At 38.2% G+C, this 18,295-nt stretch overlaps 3 protein-coding genes and 1 long non-coding RNA gene across 5 annotated transcripts; 1 reads left to right on the top strand and 3 right to left on the bottom strand.

Moving 5' to 3' along the window:
- The first annotated feature begins 97 nt into the window (after nucleotides 1-97).
- On the top strand, nucleotides 98-5,806 carry LOC117617069 (malate dehydrogenase [NADP], chloroplastic). Its single transcript, XM_034346317.1, has 14 exons — nucleotides 98-578; nucleotides 651-747; nucleotides 1,696-1,782; nucleotides 2,553-2,637; nucleotides 3,255-3,436; nucleotides 3,539-3,609; nucleotides 3,720-3,810; nucleotides 3,913-3,987; nucleotides 4,071-4,172; nucleotides 4,273-4,395; nucleotides 4,744-4,812; nucleotides 4,896-4,964; nucleotides 5,320-5,373; nucleotides 5,460-5,806. Exons 1-14 carry the CDS (start codon nucleotides 196-198, stop codon nucleotides 5,511-5,513), a joined length of 1,542 nt encoding a protein of 513 aa, XP_034202208.1. The 5' UTR covers nucleotides 98-195; the 3' UTR covers nucleotides 5,514-5,806.
- A 531-nt stretch (nucleotides 5,807-6,337) lies between these two features.
- On the bottom strand, nucleotides 6,338-10,273 carry LOC117617068 (NAC domain-containing protein 78). 2 transcript variants are annotated; one of them, XM_034346316.1, is made up of 6 exons: nucleotides 9,863-10,273; nucleotides 9,484-9,761; nucleotides 9,154-9,381; nucleotides 7,534-8,115; nucleotides 7,335-7,449; nucleotides 6,338-7,146 (listed from the first exon to the last, which is right to left on the bottom strand). In XM_034346316.1, exons 1-6 carry the CDS (start codon nucleotides 10,017-10,019, stop codon nucleotides 6,734-6,736), a joined length of 1,773 nt encoding a protein of 590 aa, XP_034202207.1. In that variant the 5' UTR covers nucleotides 10,020-10,273; the 3' UTR covers nucleotides 6,338-6,733. The 2 variants fall into 2 exon arrangements, with proteins under 2 accessions (XP_034202207.1, XP_034202206.1); XM_034346315.1 differs by having other exon boundaries at nucleotides 7,335-7,452; nucleotides 9,863-10,238.
- Nucleotides 10,274-11,074: 801 nt separating this feature from the next.
- On the bottom strand, nucleotides 11,075-11,610 carry LOC117617272. Its single transcript, XR_004584320.1, has 2 exons — nucleotides 11,418-11,610; nucleotides 11,075-11,313 (listed from the first exon to the last, which is right to left on the bottom strand). It is a non-coding gene; the product is annotated as an uncharacterized LOC117617272 (long non-coding RNA).
- Nucleotides 11,611-13,644: 2,034 nt separating this feature from the next.
- On the bottom strand, nucleotides 13,645-15,672 carry LOC117618096 (uncharacterized protein At1g32220, chloroplastic-like). Its single transcript, XM_034347720.1, has 8 exons — nucleotides 15,486-15,672; nucleotides 15,203-15,323; nucleotides 14,908-14,963; nucleotides 14,766-14,821; nucleotides 14,428-14,521; nucleotides 14,261-14,340; nucleotides 14,013-14,055; nucleotides 13,645-13,733 (listed from the first exon to the last, which is right to left on the bottom strand). Exons 1-8 carry the CDS (start codon nucleotides 15,670-15,672, stop codon nucleotides 13,699-13,701), a joined length of 672 nt encoding a protein of 223 aa, XP_034203611.1. The 3' UTR covers nucleotides 13,645-13,698.
- Nucleotides 15,673-18,295: the final 2,623 nt, after the last annotated feature.

The raw sequence follows: 18,295 nt of genomic DNA, 5'->3' as shown, positions 1-18,295 counted from the left end.
GTGACAAAGCAAGAACTTTTGTTTGAAGAAGCTTAGTATTATTATTCACCAAAAAATGACCTAGAAAAAATGAAAAAGAAAACGTTTTCCTTCTCTTCTCCCATGTTAATTTTCATATTCCGCAGAGCCTAAATCGAAAAGAGAAAAGGAGAATAGATTTTTGTGGATGAGGCAGAGTTGACAAGTGTCATTTGCATGGCCTTATACGAAAATTTCAAATCATCCTTTTTCAACACACACTGCCTCCTCCCTTTCTCATCATCTTCCACTCTCTTCCTATCTCCCTCTCTCCTTCTCCCTCCAAATCAGTCTCTCTCAAAACAGACCATCTCTTCACCTATCTTTGTACACAGTCTCTCTCTCTCTCTCTCTCTCTCTCTCTCTCTCTCTGTGAAGCTCCCTGTCTCTGTTACCATGGCAGTCGCAGAGCTATCAACACCTTTATACACAAAGACCCGCCTTGTTCACTCATCCCAGCTCTCATTCTCCTCGACCCATCTCCGCAGTCACAGGCGTGTCGCTTTTCGACCGCTCCCTCAGGCTAAAAATGCCAGAATATCTTGCTCTGTTGCACCCAAGTAAGCTTTTTAACATTATATATTCCACCGTTCTTTTCTTCTGCTAGTAGTAATTCTCATTCTTGATCTCAGTCAAGTTCAAGCTCCTGCTGCTCCGCCACAAACCGTGGACCCGAAGAACAAGGCTGAGTGCTTTGGCGTCTTCTGCCTCACCTATGATCTCAAAGCTGTAAGCTGTCTTCCTGTTATTATCCGGATTTATGCTGATTCAATGGATTTTCTTATAGATTTATTATGGGGTTTTGACCGTTTCTTAGTAGGCCTGGAGCTTCAGTTTATATAAGGGCCGGTTTTTCGTCGGTCAGTTTGTGTAGTCGAATTGCCATGCATATTCAGACTCTCTTTACCAACTAGTAGAATAAAATTGGCTCTGCTTCCCTTAGTAGTGATTCTATGAGACCTATTTGTTTTATATTTGAATCAATTTTTACTTTTTAATCGTGAATCAGACAAAACAAACTTTTTATCTGCCAATTTTTCTTTCTGTTGAAACAAAAACCATGCAGTTCAAAGATATCTAAATTGGGGTTTTTAATTTAAAATATGCCTTTTCGCATGGCTTTGAGGTTATATTTGAAATTGATACGGTTGTGGAAGTCCTCTTGAATCCTGTGATTCTATAATATCTAACCCTTGAAGGTTTTCCACACATAAGCCTTATAATGTGTCACGTATATGAGCTGTTCTCAGCTTTTGGATACCAATTTTAGCAGAATCATGATGCATGCCATGGCCAATGCTCTTCAGCAATTGATAAGTTTTGCATATGTTTGGATTGGTGCCTCTATTAAGAACTTGATCTGATTTACACTAATTGGTGTTTGGATTTTTTTTTTCTTAGTTCATTCTGAATACTTATATAACAAACTGAAGCTCCTAGTTTTTGCTCTCTCTCTCTCTCTCTCTCTCTCTCTCTCTCTCTCTCTCTCTCAGTCATGCTCCTAGTTTTTGGTAGGTTAGAGAGAGAGAGAGAGAGAGAGAGAGAGAGAGAGAGAGAGAGAGAGAGCATATCTGAATATTTACTTACAGTTTCGTTCCTATGCAAAGATGGGCTCTTGAGATCAATCTTTTATTTATCAATGTTGTCTATCTGATAACTGTGGTCCAATGCTCACAGGAAGAAGAAACAAAATCCTGGAAGAAATTAATTAATATTGCAGTATCAGGTGCAGCTGGGATGATATCTAATCATTTACTCTTTAAAGTAAGTATTTCTTGCATCCAAGCCTCTGGCTCTTTTTCGTAAATTGTGGAGGTCTTGATGAGTAATTCTTTCTGAAACTTATCAGTTAAGCTTGCAATTTGGTCCTATTAATTTAACACAAACATTATATTACTATTTCTATCATTATGAGTTTTATTGCCATTGAAGCATGCAACCATCCCTGCATGTTTATCTTAGTTTTAGACTACAATCTTTTCGATAACCTGTTTAGTCTAAGAAGCAGTCTAAACTAATTAGGGTTAAACTGGAAAATAGGGCATATAGCATGTAGTATCTGAAGTTCTGAACTGACAAGAAATTGGATTTTACTTTTATTTACTACTGAGCATTCGGATGTATCTCCATTCAGTTCCCAACTAGCATCTGGTAATTCAAACCATTGCAGGATGGAGCCTTGACATATTGTAGCGTGAGCATAAAAACATCATGAAATGACATTTAATTTGTTCCCATCTGTTATTTTGATGGCTCTTTCTGGCCTTTTCTGCTGTAGGACTCCACACTAGAGATTCAAGGGTGATTTCCAAATGATAATCTTTAGTTTGTAGGAAATGGTTAAGGTCCAAGCTTTTGACTAATCTATTTTAAATTGTAAAATGAAAGTTCAGCCTCTTTTATTAAAGAGAAAAAGAATTTCGTCTGTCTATTTTCACAGTAAATTATATTCACTATTGAAATATTACTTCTTCTTTTTATTTTTAGAATTTAACAGCGTTCAATATTTGCAACATGATTTTCTTCTTAACCAGCTTGCATCCGGTGAGGTTTTTGGGCCAGACCAACCTATTGCATTGAAGCTATTGGGATCTGAAAGGTCGTTACAAGCTCTTGAAGGTACGGTTCTGAAATAGACATTGTTTGATTATAGATTCACATAAATGTGCACTGCAAAGTAGCATTTATTTATTGTCTGCAGTGTGATCTAGAACCATACCTGAAATTACACACATAATAGAATGAGTAAACATAGATATCTGTGCAACCACTTATGATTGGTTTCCACCCTTATAGTTGTGAGGAAGCAAACAAACACATGCAGACAGGATGAGCTATGAGCTTATGTGTGCATATAATTGTAATCAAGTTATTGATACAATTCAAGTAAGCACAATATTGAATTAAAGTATGTCAATGCGTACTATCTCTGGATTGAGTTCAAGGTGTTTGACTACTGTGTCAGATACCTGGATACCCCTTACTTGAGGGTGTGCCTGTGTTTCGGCAGTGAGAAAATTAAGTAACATGCATTTAGTGATGTTAGAAAGGCAGTCAGCTAGAATTACAGTGAAAGATAAAATTATTGATCTATTGGAATGACTTGCACAAGTTTCGAATTCAGTAAGTTAATGCGTTCTGATTAGGTATCTTTCTTCAGCATCACTAAACTTGAACTCTCCTGAATTATGGTTGGTATGTATATGGCTGATTAAGAGGACAGTTTGTGTGTGCAGGAGTTGCAATGGAATTGGAAGATTCACTATTTCCGTTGTTGAGGGAGGTCAGCATAGGCATTGATCCATATGAGGTGTTCCAAGATGCAGGATGGGCACTTTTAATAGGGGCAAAACCTCGAGGTCCTGGAATGGAAAGAGCTGGCTTGTTGGATCTAAATGGGCAGATTTTCGTCGAGCAGGTTCCATTAGATTTTCATATCTCACATGCACCTCTCTTGCGTAGACAGTAACACAAGTGGTTCTGTAGTTTCTGCTTATATATTTTTTATTTCTAAAAACAGGGAAAAGCTCTTAATGCCGTAGCATCACGTAATGTCAAGGTGATAGTAGTTGGCAACCCTTGTAACACAAAGTAAGTTATTATTTTCCTTCTCTTTTAACTTCTTTGGGGCAGAGGGATGCACAGGTAGTGGAGAAATGTAATATGCCTATCACTGCTAATTATATTTCTTCCTTATGCAGTGCACTCATTTGTTTAAAAAATGCTCCAAACATACCTGCAAAAAATTTTCATGCTTTGACACGGCTGGATGAAAACAGAGCCAAATGTCAGGTAAAAATATACCTCACAGGCATTAAGTAACATAGGTGATACTCAATTTAGGATATCATGACCAGCAGGAATAATAACATATTTGGCTTATGATTTATTCAGCTAGCCCTCAAAGCAGGTGTCTTCTATGATAAAGTGTCAAACATGACCATCTGGGGAAATCACTCAACCACTCAGGTTATTTAAACACACCGTTATTAAAATGTGGATAATCTTCTCTACCTTCTCTTTTTTAAGAAGAATTGTGTAATTCTTATCAGGTTCCAGACTTCTTAAATGCTAGAATTAATGGCTTGCCTGTCAAAGAGGTCATCAAGGATCAAAAATGGTTGGAGGAGGAGTTTACTGAAAGCATCCAGAAGGTGAGACTCTGGAACATATATTTCCATGATTCAACATTGTCTGTTATTAGACCGTATCTACCTCTCATCCTCAAAACCTGAAGACTTATTCAATTTGCAGAGAGGAGGTGTGCTCATCCAAAAATGGGGAAGATCTTCAGCCGCATCAACTGCCGTGTCAATTGCAGATGCTATAAAGTCTTTGATTACTCCTACCCCAGAGGGCGATTGGTTTTCATCTGGAGTAAGTTCATGCTTGTTTGATATGAATGCACATCATGTAAGCCTATAGATACTGTCTACCTTCTGTAAGAACCAGACCATTCTTGACCAACCATATGATCAGAACCTACTTCATAAGTGATGGTGGAGAGACAGAGTACTTTGATGCCCCCAACTCTATGAGAAGCAGAAGCAATTAAATTTAAATGTCTTCTCCATTTCCTCACATTTTCGCTCTCTACATTTTGGTTGCCAAAAAAAGTCTGCTTGTGTATATACTCCAATGAACTTAATTATTTAGGTTTTCTTCAATGGCACACTAGTTCATGGTTATTTTAATGTCTAATTCTTGTCTGCCATTCTCTTGTAGGTTTACACCACCGGAAATCCCTATGGTATAGCAGAGGATATAGTATTCAGTATGCCATGCAGATCTAAAGTAAGTTTATGTAGGAGATTTTCCTTTCCTACTGTTTATGATTATAATGTAGGCACTTCCAATAAGTTATTATAACTCTCCAGGGAGACGGTGATTATGAACTTGTGAAGGACATACAATTTGATGACTATCTTCTCAAGCGAATAAAGAAGGTATGCCCTCTCCTCATCCGTTCAAGGCTTCTATGCACTATTGACTTAATAAAGTACTCTGGAAGCATGGAAATAAGAAATTTATGCTCTATAAATGCAGTTGCGTGAACAAGCAGATATCATAGTAGATTGATAACAATGACTAGGATAACTGATTTAACTAATTGATTAACATCAATTTGGTATCATTAGGGACGCAGTATTCAATCTAGACTAGAAATAATGTGCTGCAGAAATGAAAGTTGGTTCATATGAGAGAGAGAGAGAGAGAGAGAGAGTCTTCTTCAATTCATCCCCAGCTAGTAATTTTCAGAGTTTGGAATAATTGTGTCGTTTGACGCTATAATTTTTGCAGACTGAAGCTGAGTTACTAGCTGAGAAAAGATGTGTCGGTCACCTTACTGGGCAGGTATGTTTTTAATTGTTACACTTTTGATACCTTCTGTATTGTTGATACCATCAGTCATCTTAGTTCCCATGTTTGCTGCTTTCCAGGGTATTCCTGTTTGTGATTTACCCGAGGATACGATGCTTCCTGGAGAGATGTAATCCTAAGCAGATACCTCTACGTCTCAAGAACATTTAATTGAGCAGATGAGGCAAATTATACAAAAATTATTTATGTAGTGTAAGCATGAGAATAAATCAGAGGGAATAATAATGTAACTCATTAAATTTTGTGATTGTAAGAAGTTTCTGTTGTGGAGCCTGGATCTTGAACATTGATGCCTACTTCTGCTTGTTGAGTTTTAGCCTAGATGTAATGCAAGTAGTGGCAAATAACTGTATATTCAGAAATGCCTCTGTTATTCATCATCCATTGTATAAGCTGATTACCCCAAGTGCCTACTTTGGGCTTCTCTTACAGTAATAAACTCAGAAGGTGCACCTCCGATTGTATGTGGGCACCCACAAGCACCATCAATCGACAAAATTGATTTGGATTAGAGGTTTAAGCGAAACTACAGAGGGCTGAAAATATGTACATCCACAAAAGCTCACAAACGTTTTTCTCAAAACGATTGACCAAATCTCAGCCGTTGGATGAATTGAATCCAATGGTGACATTTGCCTATGCACTTAGTACATAGGAGGATTGAAGAAAAATGGGACATCAACAAACGCTCACAAACGTTTTTCTCAAAATCGACGTTATTGCTATTATGTACCAAAAACCAAAAACAAGAGATTATTTTCTACATGCTGTACTTGTCCCGATGCTACGGGATCCGGCATATTGAAAGCATGACAGATTTTAACTTTCATAAGCATTTGAACTCCTGCAGAGTGGCATCTTGCGATGATGTAGAGAACCATTGAAGTGGTAATGAGTAATGCATTTGCTCCCTTCTCTGCCAAGGTAAAACTATTACGTGTACCGCACTTGCTTTCAAAGAGTTGGTCTACATCACGGTTCACAAAAATAAGCAAAATAGTTGTAAAAGCACACCCTACATTATAGTTTTTCTAGGCTTCAATTACAATGAAATAGTACATAAAACAAAAAATTACAATGAAGCATTACATAAAACAACACTTCCGTCTTGCATTCGTTCAGTATATAACTATTCAAAATAGAACACAGTCGTGATACCATCTTATGCAAATGGTTTGTATAAATAACTAGGTACGGAAGTTAGTATACGGTATACAAATTAAACTAAAATATCGAATCTGCAAGAACATGCTTTCCCCCAGTGAGACTCGGGATATTCACTACCAGATAGTCCCACCTGTTCCGTCGAAAACTCACCCTTACTGGAGAAGCATCACCTGGTATAGACATAGCTACCAATTTTGAAACTCATTGAGAGAAATAGGACCCAGAAGAACATAAACAAAAACCAGCCCCGCATCACCACACATCCTGTCTTTCCAGAGAGAGAGCCATCCATTGGCACCAGATTGCCAGAATTGCCGTCATTCTGCGACAGCTGAACAGAAAAGACAAGGTTGACAACCCCATCCTTGCCAAAAGACCAGTCCATCCTGTTGTCACTTGAAGTTATGTCTCTAATTCTGATCATGCCAGCAGTAACATGAACTGAACTGGAAGATGCTGCACCAGAATTTAGCCGAAGAATTGCATCTTTAGCAGGGAATTCTGAAGCAAATGCAGGTGGAGCGGGTATGTTGCCCAACATCATGTGACTGGCCTTTTTGATGAAGGGATAGTTAACGTCTGGACCACAATAAAGGCACACAAGAATGAGCCCAGAAAGTGAGGAGAAGAAGACCATTGACAGAATATAGAAAGTTCTTAAAATATCATGTACCAAACATAAGCTTTCAATACTCTTTAATATACATATATAAGTTACTAAACGAGCGAATGATGCTCGCCTGCTTGCTCAAATTAAGATGTTATACCTGATTCAAGCTTGAACTCTGGCTTTTGCTTCGATGAAGATGCATCATTGGTATCCTCTGCTTGTGCAAGATGTTCAACTCCCATTGGTGGTTGTTCAGTTTCGCCATTCCCAAGCTGCTATAGAACAGTTTGTTAATTGAAAGATGCTACTTAAAAATTCAAAATAACAGGAGGTAGAACCTCTAAGTAAACTTCTACCTTCTGGTCAACTGGAGATTGGTCAGGGACAGAATTTTCAACCCCCATCATTCCACAGGAATCAAAATCAATATACTGAGAAATGTCATCATCAGCATCAAAGTATGTAAGGTACTCATCAAGCATGTCAAAGCCTGCAGTTGACTCCACTGGATTTGAAAGATCATTAGTTTCAAGGAATAGCCCATCACCAACTGGTGGATTTTCAGTAGTGTTAAAATAAGGTTCATTAAGTGGGTAATTGACATCAGCAGGATTCGTATCATTGCTTGGTTCAATGAAACATTCATCTTTGACTAGTTTTGCATCTGCCTCATAGTGCTCTGGTACGTCAAAGAATTTCAAGTCATCACAATTTTCTGAAGTTAAATATTCATCTTTCACTGTCTTTCCACCCATCTCATAATCCACTGGTAAGTCAAAGAACTTCTGGTCTTCATGGTATTCCGTAGTTTCCCCAGTGCCTATCACGGCCGTTGTACCATCATCAACAAACTCCCCAGAATGCTCAACATAGTTGCTCGTCTCCCCATAATAAAAGTTCAATGGAGGACATTCAGATGGAATGCCTGTGTCAAAATTCTGAAAAAAGAAACCATTTATAAATGTACAGCATCTAAGCATAAAAACCTACATAACACAGGCAGTACAGAGGTTAATCATGAATACGCTAAACAAGAAAACCTGGCAGAAAAAGCAGGCACCTGGAAAATTATATGTATTATGGAACTAATTCATATCCATACTCATAATTTAAGAGGAACCCTCAAAAGAGGGTAAAATTTCAACTGTGCCCTTTCCAAATTAAATAAGTTGGATAACACATGCAAAAATTAAGGTTATTTAGTAATTCAATCACATTCTCACTCCAAACAAATGTAAGAATTCAAATAAGATATAAATTAACAGTGCAAGTCATCCAAAAGTGCTGTATATAGTAAAGTAATGCCCAGTTTCAGCCTTAACTGGGAGCAATTTTCATAAGTCAAAGAAAGGATCATCAATAATCTGATTCTAAAAAATAAATAAATAAAAGATGATCGCCAAAGCTTGAGCATATATAATCAGGTGAAAAACACACTACAATAACTAATGAGATAGTTCTTCTGAATAAATTGCTCTCCATAACAAAAGAAGAGCAGCAGCAGCAATACGAAGTTCAAATTCTATTTAAGTAACTTAGTGGGCTGTTTTAGTTATTCCTCTGCACAAGTTCATTTGCCGACATTGGTTAACTCATACATGCATGTGCATACTATACTTCCGGAACTTTACACTCTTTTAAAGTATTTGTATTTTCACTACCTTCAAGTTAGATTACAATGGAGACCTTTCTACATAGTTATGTAAAGCATAGTCGGATTCGAGTTACAATCATTTGACCTAACAACTAGAGCATAGCCCTCCATGATTATTCATGCAGCGCTCTCTACCATATTTAAACTCCAATAGCTGGACACAATCAAGATATAACCTTTTCACTTACCACAACACATCAGGGGGTTTCCCACGTGTTCTGTTTATATTTTAGTTCAGTAATTCTAGCAAAATCTATCTATCCCCATATGACACAATTCACCTACCAAACATGAAATGTAAAAGCTGAAGTGAATTAACAACCTGATCATTGTCAAACGCTTCAACATATGCCCCATTGCTGACATCATTTGTCTCAACATATGGCCCTCCGCTGACTACCACTACATTATCAGCCGCCAGTTCACCAGGTACACAAGTCACATCATCATCGTCCCATTCCTCCTCAGCAATAGGAGCACCATACTGCTCCCCATTCTTCGGTCCCGTTCCACTCTTCTGGAATATCCTACAAAGCACATACGGATCTTTCTGGATCCAACCACCACCACCACAAACCCAAAAATCAATCCCAATTCAATAACATCAAAAAATGCAAAGAACACATAGACAACAACAACAACAAACCCAAACCTGCTGAATTCCAGATTTCTCCAGCTCCTCATTTGAAAGGCGATACTCATGCATAACCCAATTAGTTCTGGCACCTTTTGGGGCCCTCCCGCTATGGAAAACAAGGGTTTTCTTCATCCCGACATTCCGGGAATTGTGTAGAACCGGGCGGTCCTTACCAGTAGTCTTCCAGTACCCTTTTTCAGTTGCCCGATTCGTCCTCGACGAATTTCCATACTTCTTATCCAAAAAACTGAAGAAGTACCACTCCAAATCCCCCGTCTTCAGCTTCGACTTGCCTATTAAGACGCAAAAAACAAAAACCCATAAAAAAAATATAGACGCAGGACACCTATATGCACATATATGGGAAGCTTAGAGGAAAAAAAAAGATTTTGACCAGGTAGGTCCCAGGGCTCTGTCTTGTAGATATCGATGACGGAGATGGGATCAAATCGGAAGTTTTTCCCAGACACCTTACGCTTCAGATAGTACCAGACCAGTTCTTCATCGGTCGGGTGGAATCGGAACCCGGGAGCGAGGGAGTTACGGCCCATGAATGAATCAAATCCAGTAAAAATGAAAAATTGTGTCGAAGAACTCAAGGAAAGTAGGGTTTACGAAAGACAAAGAAATTTCAATAATTGGGAATTAGGGTTAGATTAGGGTTTGGATTGTATCGAAATCAGAAGGTTGAAAGTTGGGAACGACGGAGGAGAGTTGAAGAGTCCATTGGGTAGGTGCGCGAGAGTGCGACCAAACTCGAGCTTTTGGTAAATATAGTGATTCTTGCTTAAGAGAGAAGCAGTCCGCGAAGAATTGCCGGTGATTTTGCTTCGTCACAGGCAGTAATTTTATGATTCTCTCACCGACATCAATATTTGACTGATGTGGTGGTGCTGTTTAGGTTCCAAGTGGCATGGATGTTTGATTACAATACGGCTGATGTAATTACATCCGTCTAGTTACCCACAACGACACTTGAAAAATGGATATGTAGGAAATATGAGATAATTATTAGTTTTTAATTACAAGATTAAAAAAACAATTCTTTTTCTATAGGAAATAGTCTTTTTTTTTAAAAAAAAAATATTTATAAAAGAGATGGGGTTTTACTCACACACTAGTGTTGGGAGATTTCGAAATTAAGATGAGTTTTTGAATAGATGTAAATCCAGAACCATTTTTTCAAAATTGGATGTGTTAAAGAAAAAAATTTTAATTTGCTTGAAAGAAATGGAAATGATAGTTTACACCCATACTCTTTTACTTGAAATAGGGTTGGGCATGGTCCGGTTCGGTCTGGTTTAGAGCTCGAACTGGAACCAAAATCGGCACTGTTCATCCGGTCCGGTCTGGTTCGATTCTTAGAAAAAACAGGGGGAAAATTGGACCAAAACCGAACCGTCCGGTCCGGTCCGATTTTCTGGTTTTGGCCGGTTTTTATTATTTTTTATTTTTTATTTTTTTTAAGGTCTGTTTGTGTTGGGCTTTAGTAGATATAAGCCCCTGTTTCAGATTCCTGTACAAATTTGGCATAAACTTAAATAATTTCTACATCCCAAACATGTGCATTTTAACTTCCAAATACAAAATGTGGTCATCCAATCCAAACATACAGAACATGGTTATCCAATCCAAACATACAAAACATGGTTATCCAATCCAAACATACAATCTTAAGAATTATACAACCCAATGTAAAAATTGATAATTAAATTACAAACCAAATTAGAAGTTCGAAACATAAGCCAAAAATTAAAACATAACACCAATGAAGGCTTCACATATTAAATGATCATTGGAACGTAGAAGGACTTGAGTTGGTTGGTGCCGGCAAATTTGTAAGATCTACAAATAAAAATATAAACGTATTAAAACATTAGGCAAACATGCAAACTACATATATAGTAATAGTATACATAATTAAATTACATAAAACTAAAAACAAATACCTGACTCAATGGATTCATAAAACTCCATTTCTTGAATGGTTGGCTCATATTGTATAACGGAGATGTCGTCGGACCTTAACCAATTTTGAGAACAAATTAAGGCCTCCACAATCTTAGGAGTTAAAGAAGCACGGAATGAATTAATCACTCGACCACTCGTGCTAAAGCATGATTCCGAAGCCACGGTTGATACGGGAATAGAAAGCACATCCTTTGCAATAAGTGACAAACTCGGATATTTAACCCCATTCAATTTCCACCACTTCAAAATATCGAAGTTGGGAACCATTTTTTCAATTGGGTCGGTTAAGTACCTATCAACTTCATGCTCCAATATCATGGTGTTACTTGCTTGAGATTCTTTTATCCAACCTTCTTCCATTTCCCAAAGGTGCTTTCCTCCTCCTTTTTTGTTAGAACTTGTTAAAGTAATACTACTAGTAGAACTAGTATTACCATTAGCACTAGTGCATTGAGTAGGAGGTGGTGGGATAGCATACTCCTCATAAAGCTTCATTAAAAGCTCTTTCACTTCATTTTTCTTCTTAGTAGCATCTTGCGGGTTTTCAAACCTCCTCTTTAATACAAACTCCAAATTCCCCAACTTGTACCGAGGATCAAGAACAAGTGCTACCATCAAAAGTTGGTTCACTTTATCAAGGTCACCCCAATACTTTTCAAATTTCACCTTCATGCTACATGCCATATCTTTCAAAACCGTGGAGGTGTGAGTTTCACTTGGTAATTGCTCTCCAAAGAACAAATCACCAATTTCACCCTCAATTGCAATCAAATTATGAAAGGTGGTGTGAGAAGCCGGATGCAAAGAAACACTCATCTTCAATGTCATATCATAAAATACCTTTAAAAAATTGACAAAGGTAAGAGCATTGCTCCAATCTTCCTTAGTTGGTGGCCCTACCCTCTTTTTAGGCCTATGAGATACAACCACACCCTCATCTTCCCCAACCGGTTCATCTTCACCAAACCAAGACGCAAATGGGGCATCATCATCTTCTCCCATTCTTACAAAGGCTTTTTCAAACTTCAAAGCGGCATCCAACATCAAATATGTTGAATTCCACCTAGTTGGAACATCTAACACCACAAGCCCTTTGCATTCAATTTGCTCCTTCAAAACACATGTTTTAAATTCCTCTAACCTTTGTGGAGAGGATCTTACATACCTAACCGCATTCCTTATTGCCAATATGCTTTTCTCTAGTTTTTTCAAGCCATCTCGAACAATCAAATTGACAATGTGAGCACAACACCTCACATGCATATACTTTCCTTCCAATACAAGACTACCATTCTTCCAATGACCCATCTTTGACTTCAAGTAATCTATTGCCTTCGTGTTTGAAGAAGCATTATCGGCCGTGATTGTGAGTATCTTCTTCAAATCCCAATGAAGCAAACAAGTCTCGAGGAGTTTACCAATTGAGTTCCCCTTGTGGTTAGCAATGACACAAAAGTTCAAAATTCTTTTGTGCAAATTCCATTCACCGTCTATAAAGTGTGCTGTGATCACCATGTAATTTACGTTTTGAACACTTGTCCAAGTGTCCGTTGTGAGACACACTCTATGTGATGCTAATTCTCCTTTCAACTTTTGTTTCATCTCTTCATACATAACCATAAAATGCCTTACAAGTGTCCTACGAGATGGCACTTGGAAATGAGGGTTCAATGATTCACAAAATCTCTTAAACCCTTTACCTTCAACCACACTAAAAGGCAACTCATCCATCACTACCATTTCTACACAAGACCTTAACCAATCTTCTTTAGTATGCCCGGTTGTTGATAAACCACCAAGTGCTTGGTCAAACGACAAAGTCTTTTGCCTTTTATCCTTTCCAACACCCCAGGATATTTCTTACATGTAGACTCAATATGCTTCTTCAAACTTGACATCCCATTCAAATTGGGGTCCGTGGCATAACTAGTAAAGCAATACTTGCACCTAGCTCTCTTTTTACATGTCAAAGATTTGCTACCATCCTTCTTCACGGTCTCAACCACATCATCATATTTTTCGAAGTGATCCCACACCTCCGATTTTTCTCTTGATGATTTTCTAGTCTCTAAAGGAGGTAATGGTGGAAGACCACTATGTTGAGGAGGTGTTTGGGCTTGATGTTGGGTTATTGGTATAGTAGGTGATGGGGATGATGCGGAAGCGGACGCAGATGCAGAAGAAGAGCATACTTCATTGCTATTACTAGGCAACTGTTCACATTGGTCCATCCCTCTTTTAATATTTAAAAATCAGCACCTAATTATTTATCAATCCATGCCTCAAAATCACTCCTGAAAAGCACAAGTAAAATTTCATGTAATAGAAGATTCCATTATTATACAAAACAAAAACGGTCCTTATAACTAATACTCTAGTCACTCGTTATTAGTTTCAAGAAACATAGTAAATTAATATTTTAAAGAAGATATTGATTGAAATTAGAGGGACAGGATATGTAACAACTTGTTAAATTTCCAGGAAAGTTTATTAATCTCTCAGATCTTAGCCATTTATCTGATAAATGAACAGCTAGGTATAAGATGTTCATCTGACATAGTAAGAAAGCTCACCTCCATAAGGGAATTTGGTTAGTAGCTCTGTTTCTGCAGCTCTCTAGATTGAACAAGATGCAGCAAAGGAATTTGTGTCAGATAACATTAAAAACATTAAAAATTGTTCCTAGCAAAAATACTAGAGCATGGTGAAATGGGTACGAGTAAAAGACAAACGTTTATTAAGAAAAGAGTCCCAGCATTAAAATGTCTCGTACAAGTAAAACTTAAACAAAGCAAATAGGTGCTATCATTCAGTATGGTACCTTCCCCTTATAATATCCTCGCAGTAAGTAATTTACCACACCAAAATCAGCGGTAGAGACATACACAAATCGTTTCACACCTGCAGGATCAATGGCAATAGTTTAATAGAGGTACTAAGGAAGTTGCCAATAGAAAAATGAAATTTGAAACATATATGAATATATACCTTGTTCAGAAGCAGCTCTAATTGCATTTATATTAGCAGTCCTATTAATCTTATACATGTAAGAATTGGAGCCAAACCCACCAACACAGGATATCTAGGACAAGAAAACTCATTAGGAAGACAAATCAAACATATCACCCAGGAAAGAAAGCTAAGTGGCAGGATAAGTAAGAGAGAGTTTCATTCTATAATCCATACAATAAGCACATTTTGAACTACAAATGGAAGGGGGGAACAATACATTACATGGATAGAGAAAGTGTCAGTGTGTGCATGTGTCTTTGCTACGTATTGGCTAATGACAGTCAAATAAAACAGAGCATGAAGAGAATGCATACAACAGACGTGACACCATCGAGAGCATCCTTCAATGACTCAGGTGATAGAAGGTTTCCTGGAAAATGAATTTTTTTTTATTTAAGAAACTGCTACCCAAAAAAAAGTGAGGTCATCAAGAAAAGACTACACAAGAAAGCAAACCTTTATGCCAGGTCACATTGTTGGCCCATGGATCATGTAATGATGACCTACCAGACCTGAGAAGGAAAACAAGAATAATCAAATAGGATGATATTCAATCAAACAGAATAATCAAATATATGGAGATGGAAGTGTAGTATTTTCCTCTTAGTAAATAGGCAGCTACAGAATTATTATTCCCTTCTGATATAGGAAGCATTCAGATCGGATACAAGCCAACTGATCAACGCTGATGAATAATTCCTAAGCATCAATAGGTGACGCAGCTTAACAATTGTATAGAGAAAATACATACCTGCTAAGGCTAGCAACGGACAATCCAGAGAGAGACGGAGAAGAGGAGCAGCAGCTTGGTCTGAGAGAAGAGAAGCAGACACAGAGAGAGACGGAGAAGAGGAGCGGCAGCTTGGTCGAGACTGAGGGAAAAGAAAACCTAATTTGTGTAAACTAAAGTGGGCCTGTTTCTTTGTAATCAGATATGGCCAGTTCTATTCTAACAAAATAGAACTGGCCTAATAAAATAATATTTTTTATATTGTATATTATATATAATATATTAAAATATATATATTTAATACTGGACCGGTCTGGTAAGATCCGGTCCGGTGTTGTCTTGTGTAAAATCGAAACCGGAATCGATTTGAACCGGTCCGGTCCGATTCGGTCCGATTTTGTTGACTTTTTAGTCAACTCGGTTTTTTCCGATTTTTTCATCTGGTCCGGTTCTGTTTTCCGATTTTTCGGTTCATATGCCCACCCAAACATTTATGTTCATTTGTTTTTATTTGGTGTTTCTTAGAGCACTTTGAGGGCGCAAGGCCAACCCAGTCATGAGGGGGCCCAAGCTCAGTTTCTAGGTTCTAGTGGGTTTCAACAGCCCCGGCAACAGGTGGAGGCCACCAACTCAGGCAAGCCCAAAGACAAAACGAGCACAAGGTCTTGCCCAAGGACATGTGACGTCAACGATGACGCCAGCTGGTGTCAGCCCTGATTTTGGCCAATGGCTAGAAGCCGCATGGCTTGTCCTAGGCTGTCCGATCATCATTTGTCGTCCAATCCAATGACTGCCATTTTTTTGTTTAAAAAATTCAAAACAAATTTTAAAATATACCAAAAAATTCTGAAATTTTTTTCTATAAATATCTCCCAATATTCTTCACTTTCCACACCAAATTTTCTTCAGTTTTTCAAATTTCATTTGTGTAAAAAAATACAAATGGCATCTTCCCATTGAAGCCGGAGGGTCGTGGACAACCATGGAAGATGTTTTGTTGTGTGAGTAGGTCCAAGTTGGTCATTGCCCGATCACGGACAATGAGATGAAGTTCTCTCATATGTGGAGAAAAATTAATTTCGAATTTTGTGAAAGATCGGGTTCGGTTTGTACAGAAATAGCCTTGGCTAGTAGTAGAAAATTTTGAATAAAGAGTTGAGGAAATAAAGAGATGTGCTGGCGAAAGCGAGGGACAACATTGGAAACGGCGAAAATCTTGGCAACAAGGTAAAATATTTGTAATTGTTGTTTTATTAAATTTAATGTACTATTTTTTTGAAATTTTCTTGCATTTTTATTTTTTTATATAAAAATTATGCAAGCACAAATGTGGTTTGGTGTCATTGGCCAAGGCAAAAAATCTTTCAACAATCACCAATGTTTGGTGAAAAATTGTTCGACATTCAAAATTATTTCCACGGATCCAACCATTGTGTTGAATGAGACGTCACTCCATGATTCAACGACGTCAAATTCGCCATTGTATTCCCTGATGAATCAAGACTCACCAATCCAAAGGGAGTCGAGGCCTATTGGGAGAAAGGCGGCAAAGGCCTAGAGACAGAGTAATTCCACCAATGATGCTACAAATTTTTTTGGAGCAAATTGCTCTAAACAGCACAATAATAATTGAGAGAGACATGAAAAGAGATGCGGATTAGAAGGCAAGATATGAAACATTTGCAAGAGAAATGGAGTATGCAAGCAAACAAGACAAGGAGAAGAAGGATCAGGAAACCATGGCCATGGATACGAGCCATATGTCCCTTGAAACAAAGTCATTTTAGAAGCTAGAACAAAGGGATGTTATGAGAAGAAGACTTTTCTGTGATGATGGACCTAGCAACACGGATTGGTTAAATGATGAAAACCATTAGGTTGTATTGCTTATCTTTTATTTAATTAGTTTTATTGCTTGTCTTCTATGGAATAAAGAAAGCATTCAATAATATAACTATTTATGTAACACATTGCATACATCAAACAAAGCATAATTCAATTCAAAATACAAAGAACGCATAATACATTACAAAACACAACCAAAGCATAATTTAAAACAAAACAGAAACAAATCATAATTCAAACAGAGCATACAGCAACACAAAGCATAATTAAAAACTAAGCATTAAACTTGACTTCATTGATCGTCATTGCCTTTCAGTGCCCATAAGTGCTTCATCAAGTCAACTTGACGTTGTTGATGCGAAAAAGTGGTTCGGCACTTTTGGGACCAACTTGGTGATGTCCAGGCCTTCGGAATGCTCTGGGCCTCAGCAAGAGCGCCTGATATGCAAGATAAGAAATGCTCAGTAAGACCTAGGGCACCGGTGTGGTACCGACCGAAGGCTCTCTGATGCTTAAGTAAGTATGAATTTGTAAGTAATCTGGATAGAGCTATGGCTAGAATGCCAAAAGTTCCAGTTATCTCTATTTTGGGACTTGTGCTCTTTTTTATAAGCCTTGAGAGGTGTGCATGTTGTGTAGAATTTCGATGTGGGACCGTTGACATTCACTGTGGATGCTCCACGTGTCCAAAGGATGATTTTGCCCTAATCGAGTGATCGGCAAACCTGGGTGCCGAGGGCTTCCCTGCTGATGCTATCTTTGTGCACGTGTCTTGCACTTATTGGCTATTGATTCTGGTATAAACAAGAGTTCCCCAAGTTCCTAATTGAGAAGGATTCTCAGTAAGGACTTGCTTTTGTCTTCGATACCCATGAGTCATCGGGAAAATGTTGAACATTCAGTTTGCTTGTATGGTGTCGTTCGGCGCATCTATGGAGCTGAGGAGCCGGGGTATCTTTTGGGGGTATGATCTCTCCGCACAAGGCCCTCTCCAGGCATCCCAAGGGTCACCAAATCTCATTGCACCGTTCGGTAAACATGCCCTTCCGATCAATAGAGCCTGGCTCGTTGTTTTATGTAAATTCCGGAAGATTTGTCGTCGCTTGAGCTTCCGGATGTATCCTCATCGGAGAAGCGGAACCGTTTTGGACAGAATGACACTTAGTCTTCTGTGCCTAGCACGCAGTCTGTTCTCGCATGTGATTGGTGCCATGTGTCAGAGTGCGCACGCGAGGCAGTGCCATCATGGCGCCGGTTGGTTTTTCAAGG

This window comes from Prunus dulcis, chromosome 2 (assembly GCF_902201215.1).
Source record: "Prunus dulcis chromosome 2, ALMONDv2, whole genome shotgun sequence".
Taxonomy (NCBI): Eukaryota; Viridiplantae; Streptophyta; class Magnoliopsida; order Rosales; family Rosaceae; genus Prunus; species Prunus dulcis.
This window is presented reverse-complemented; position numbering and strand designations above follow the sequence as displayed.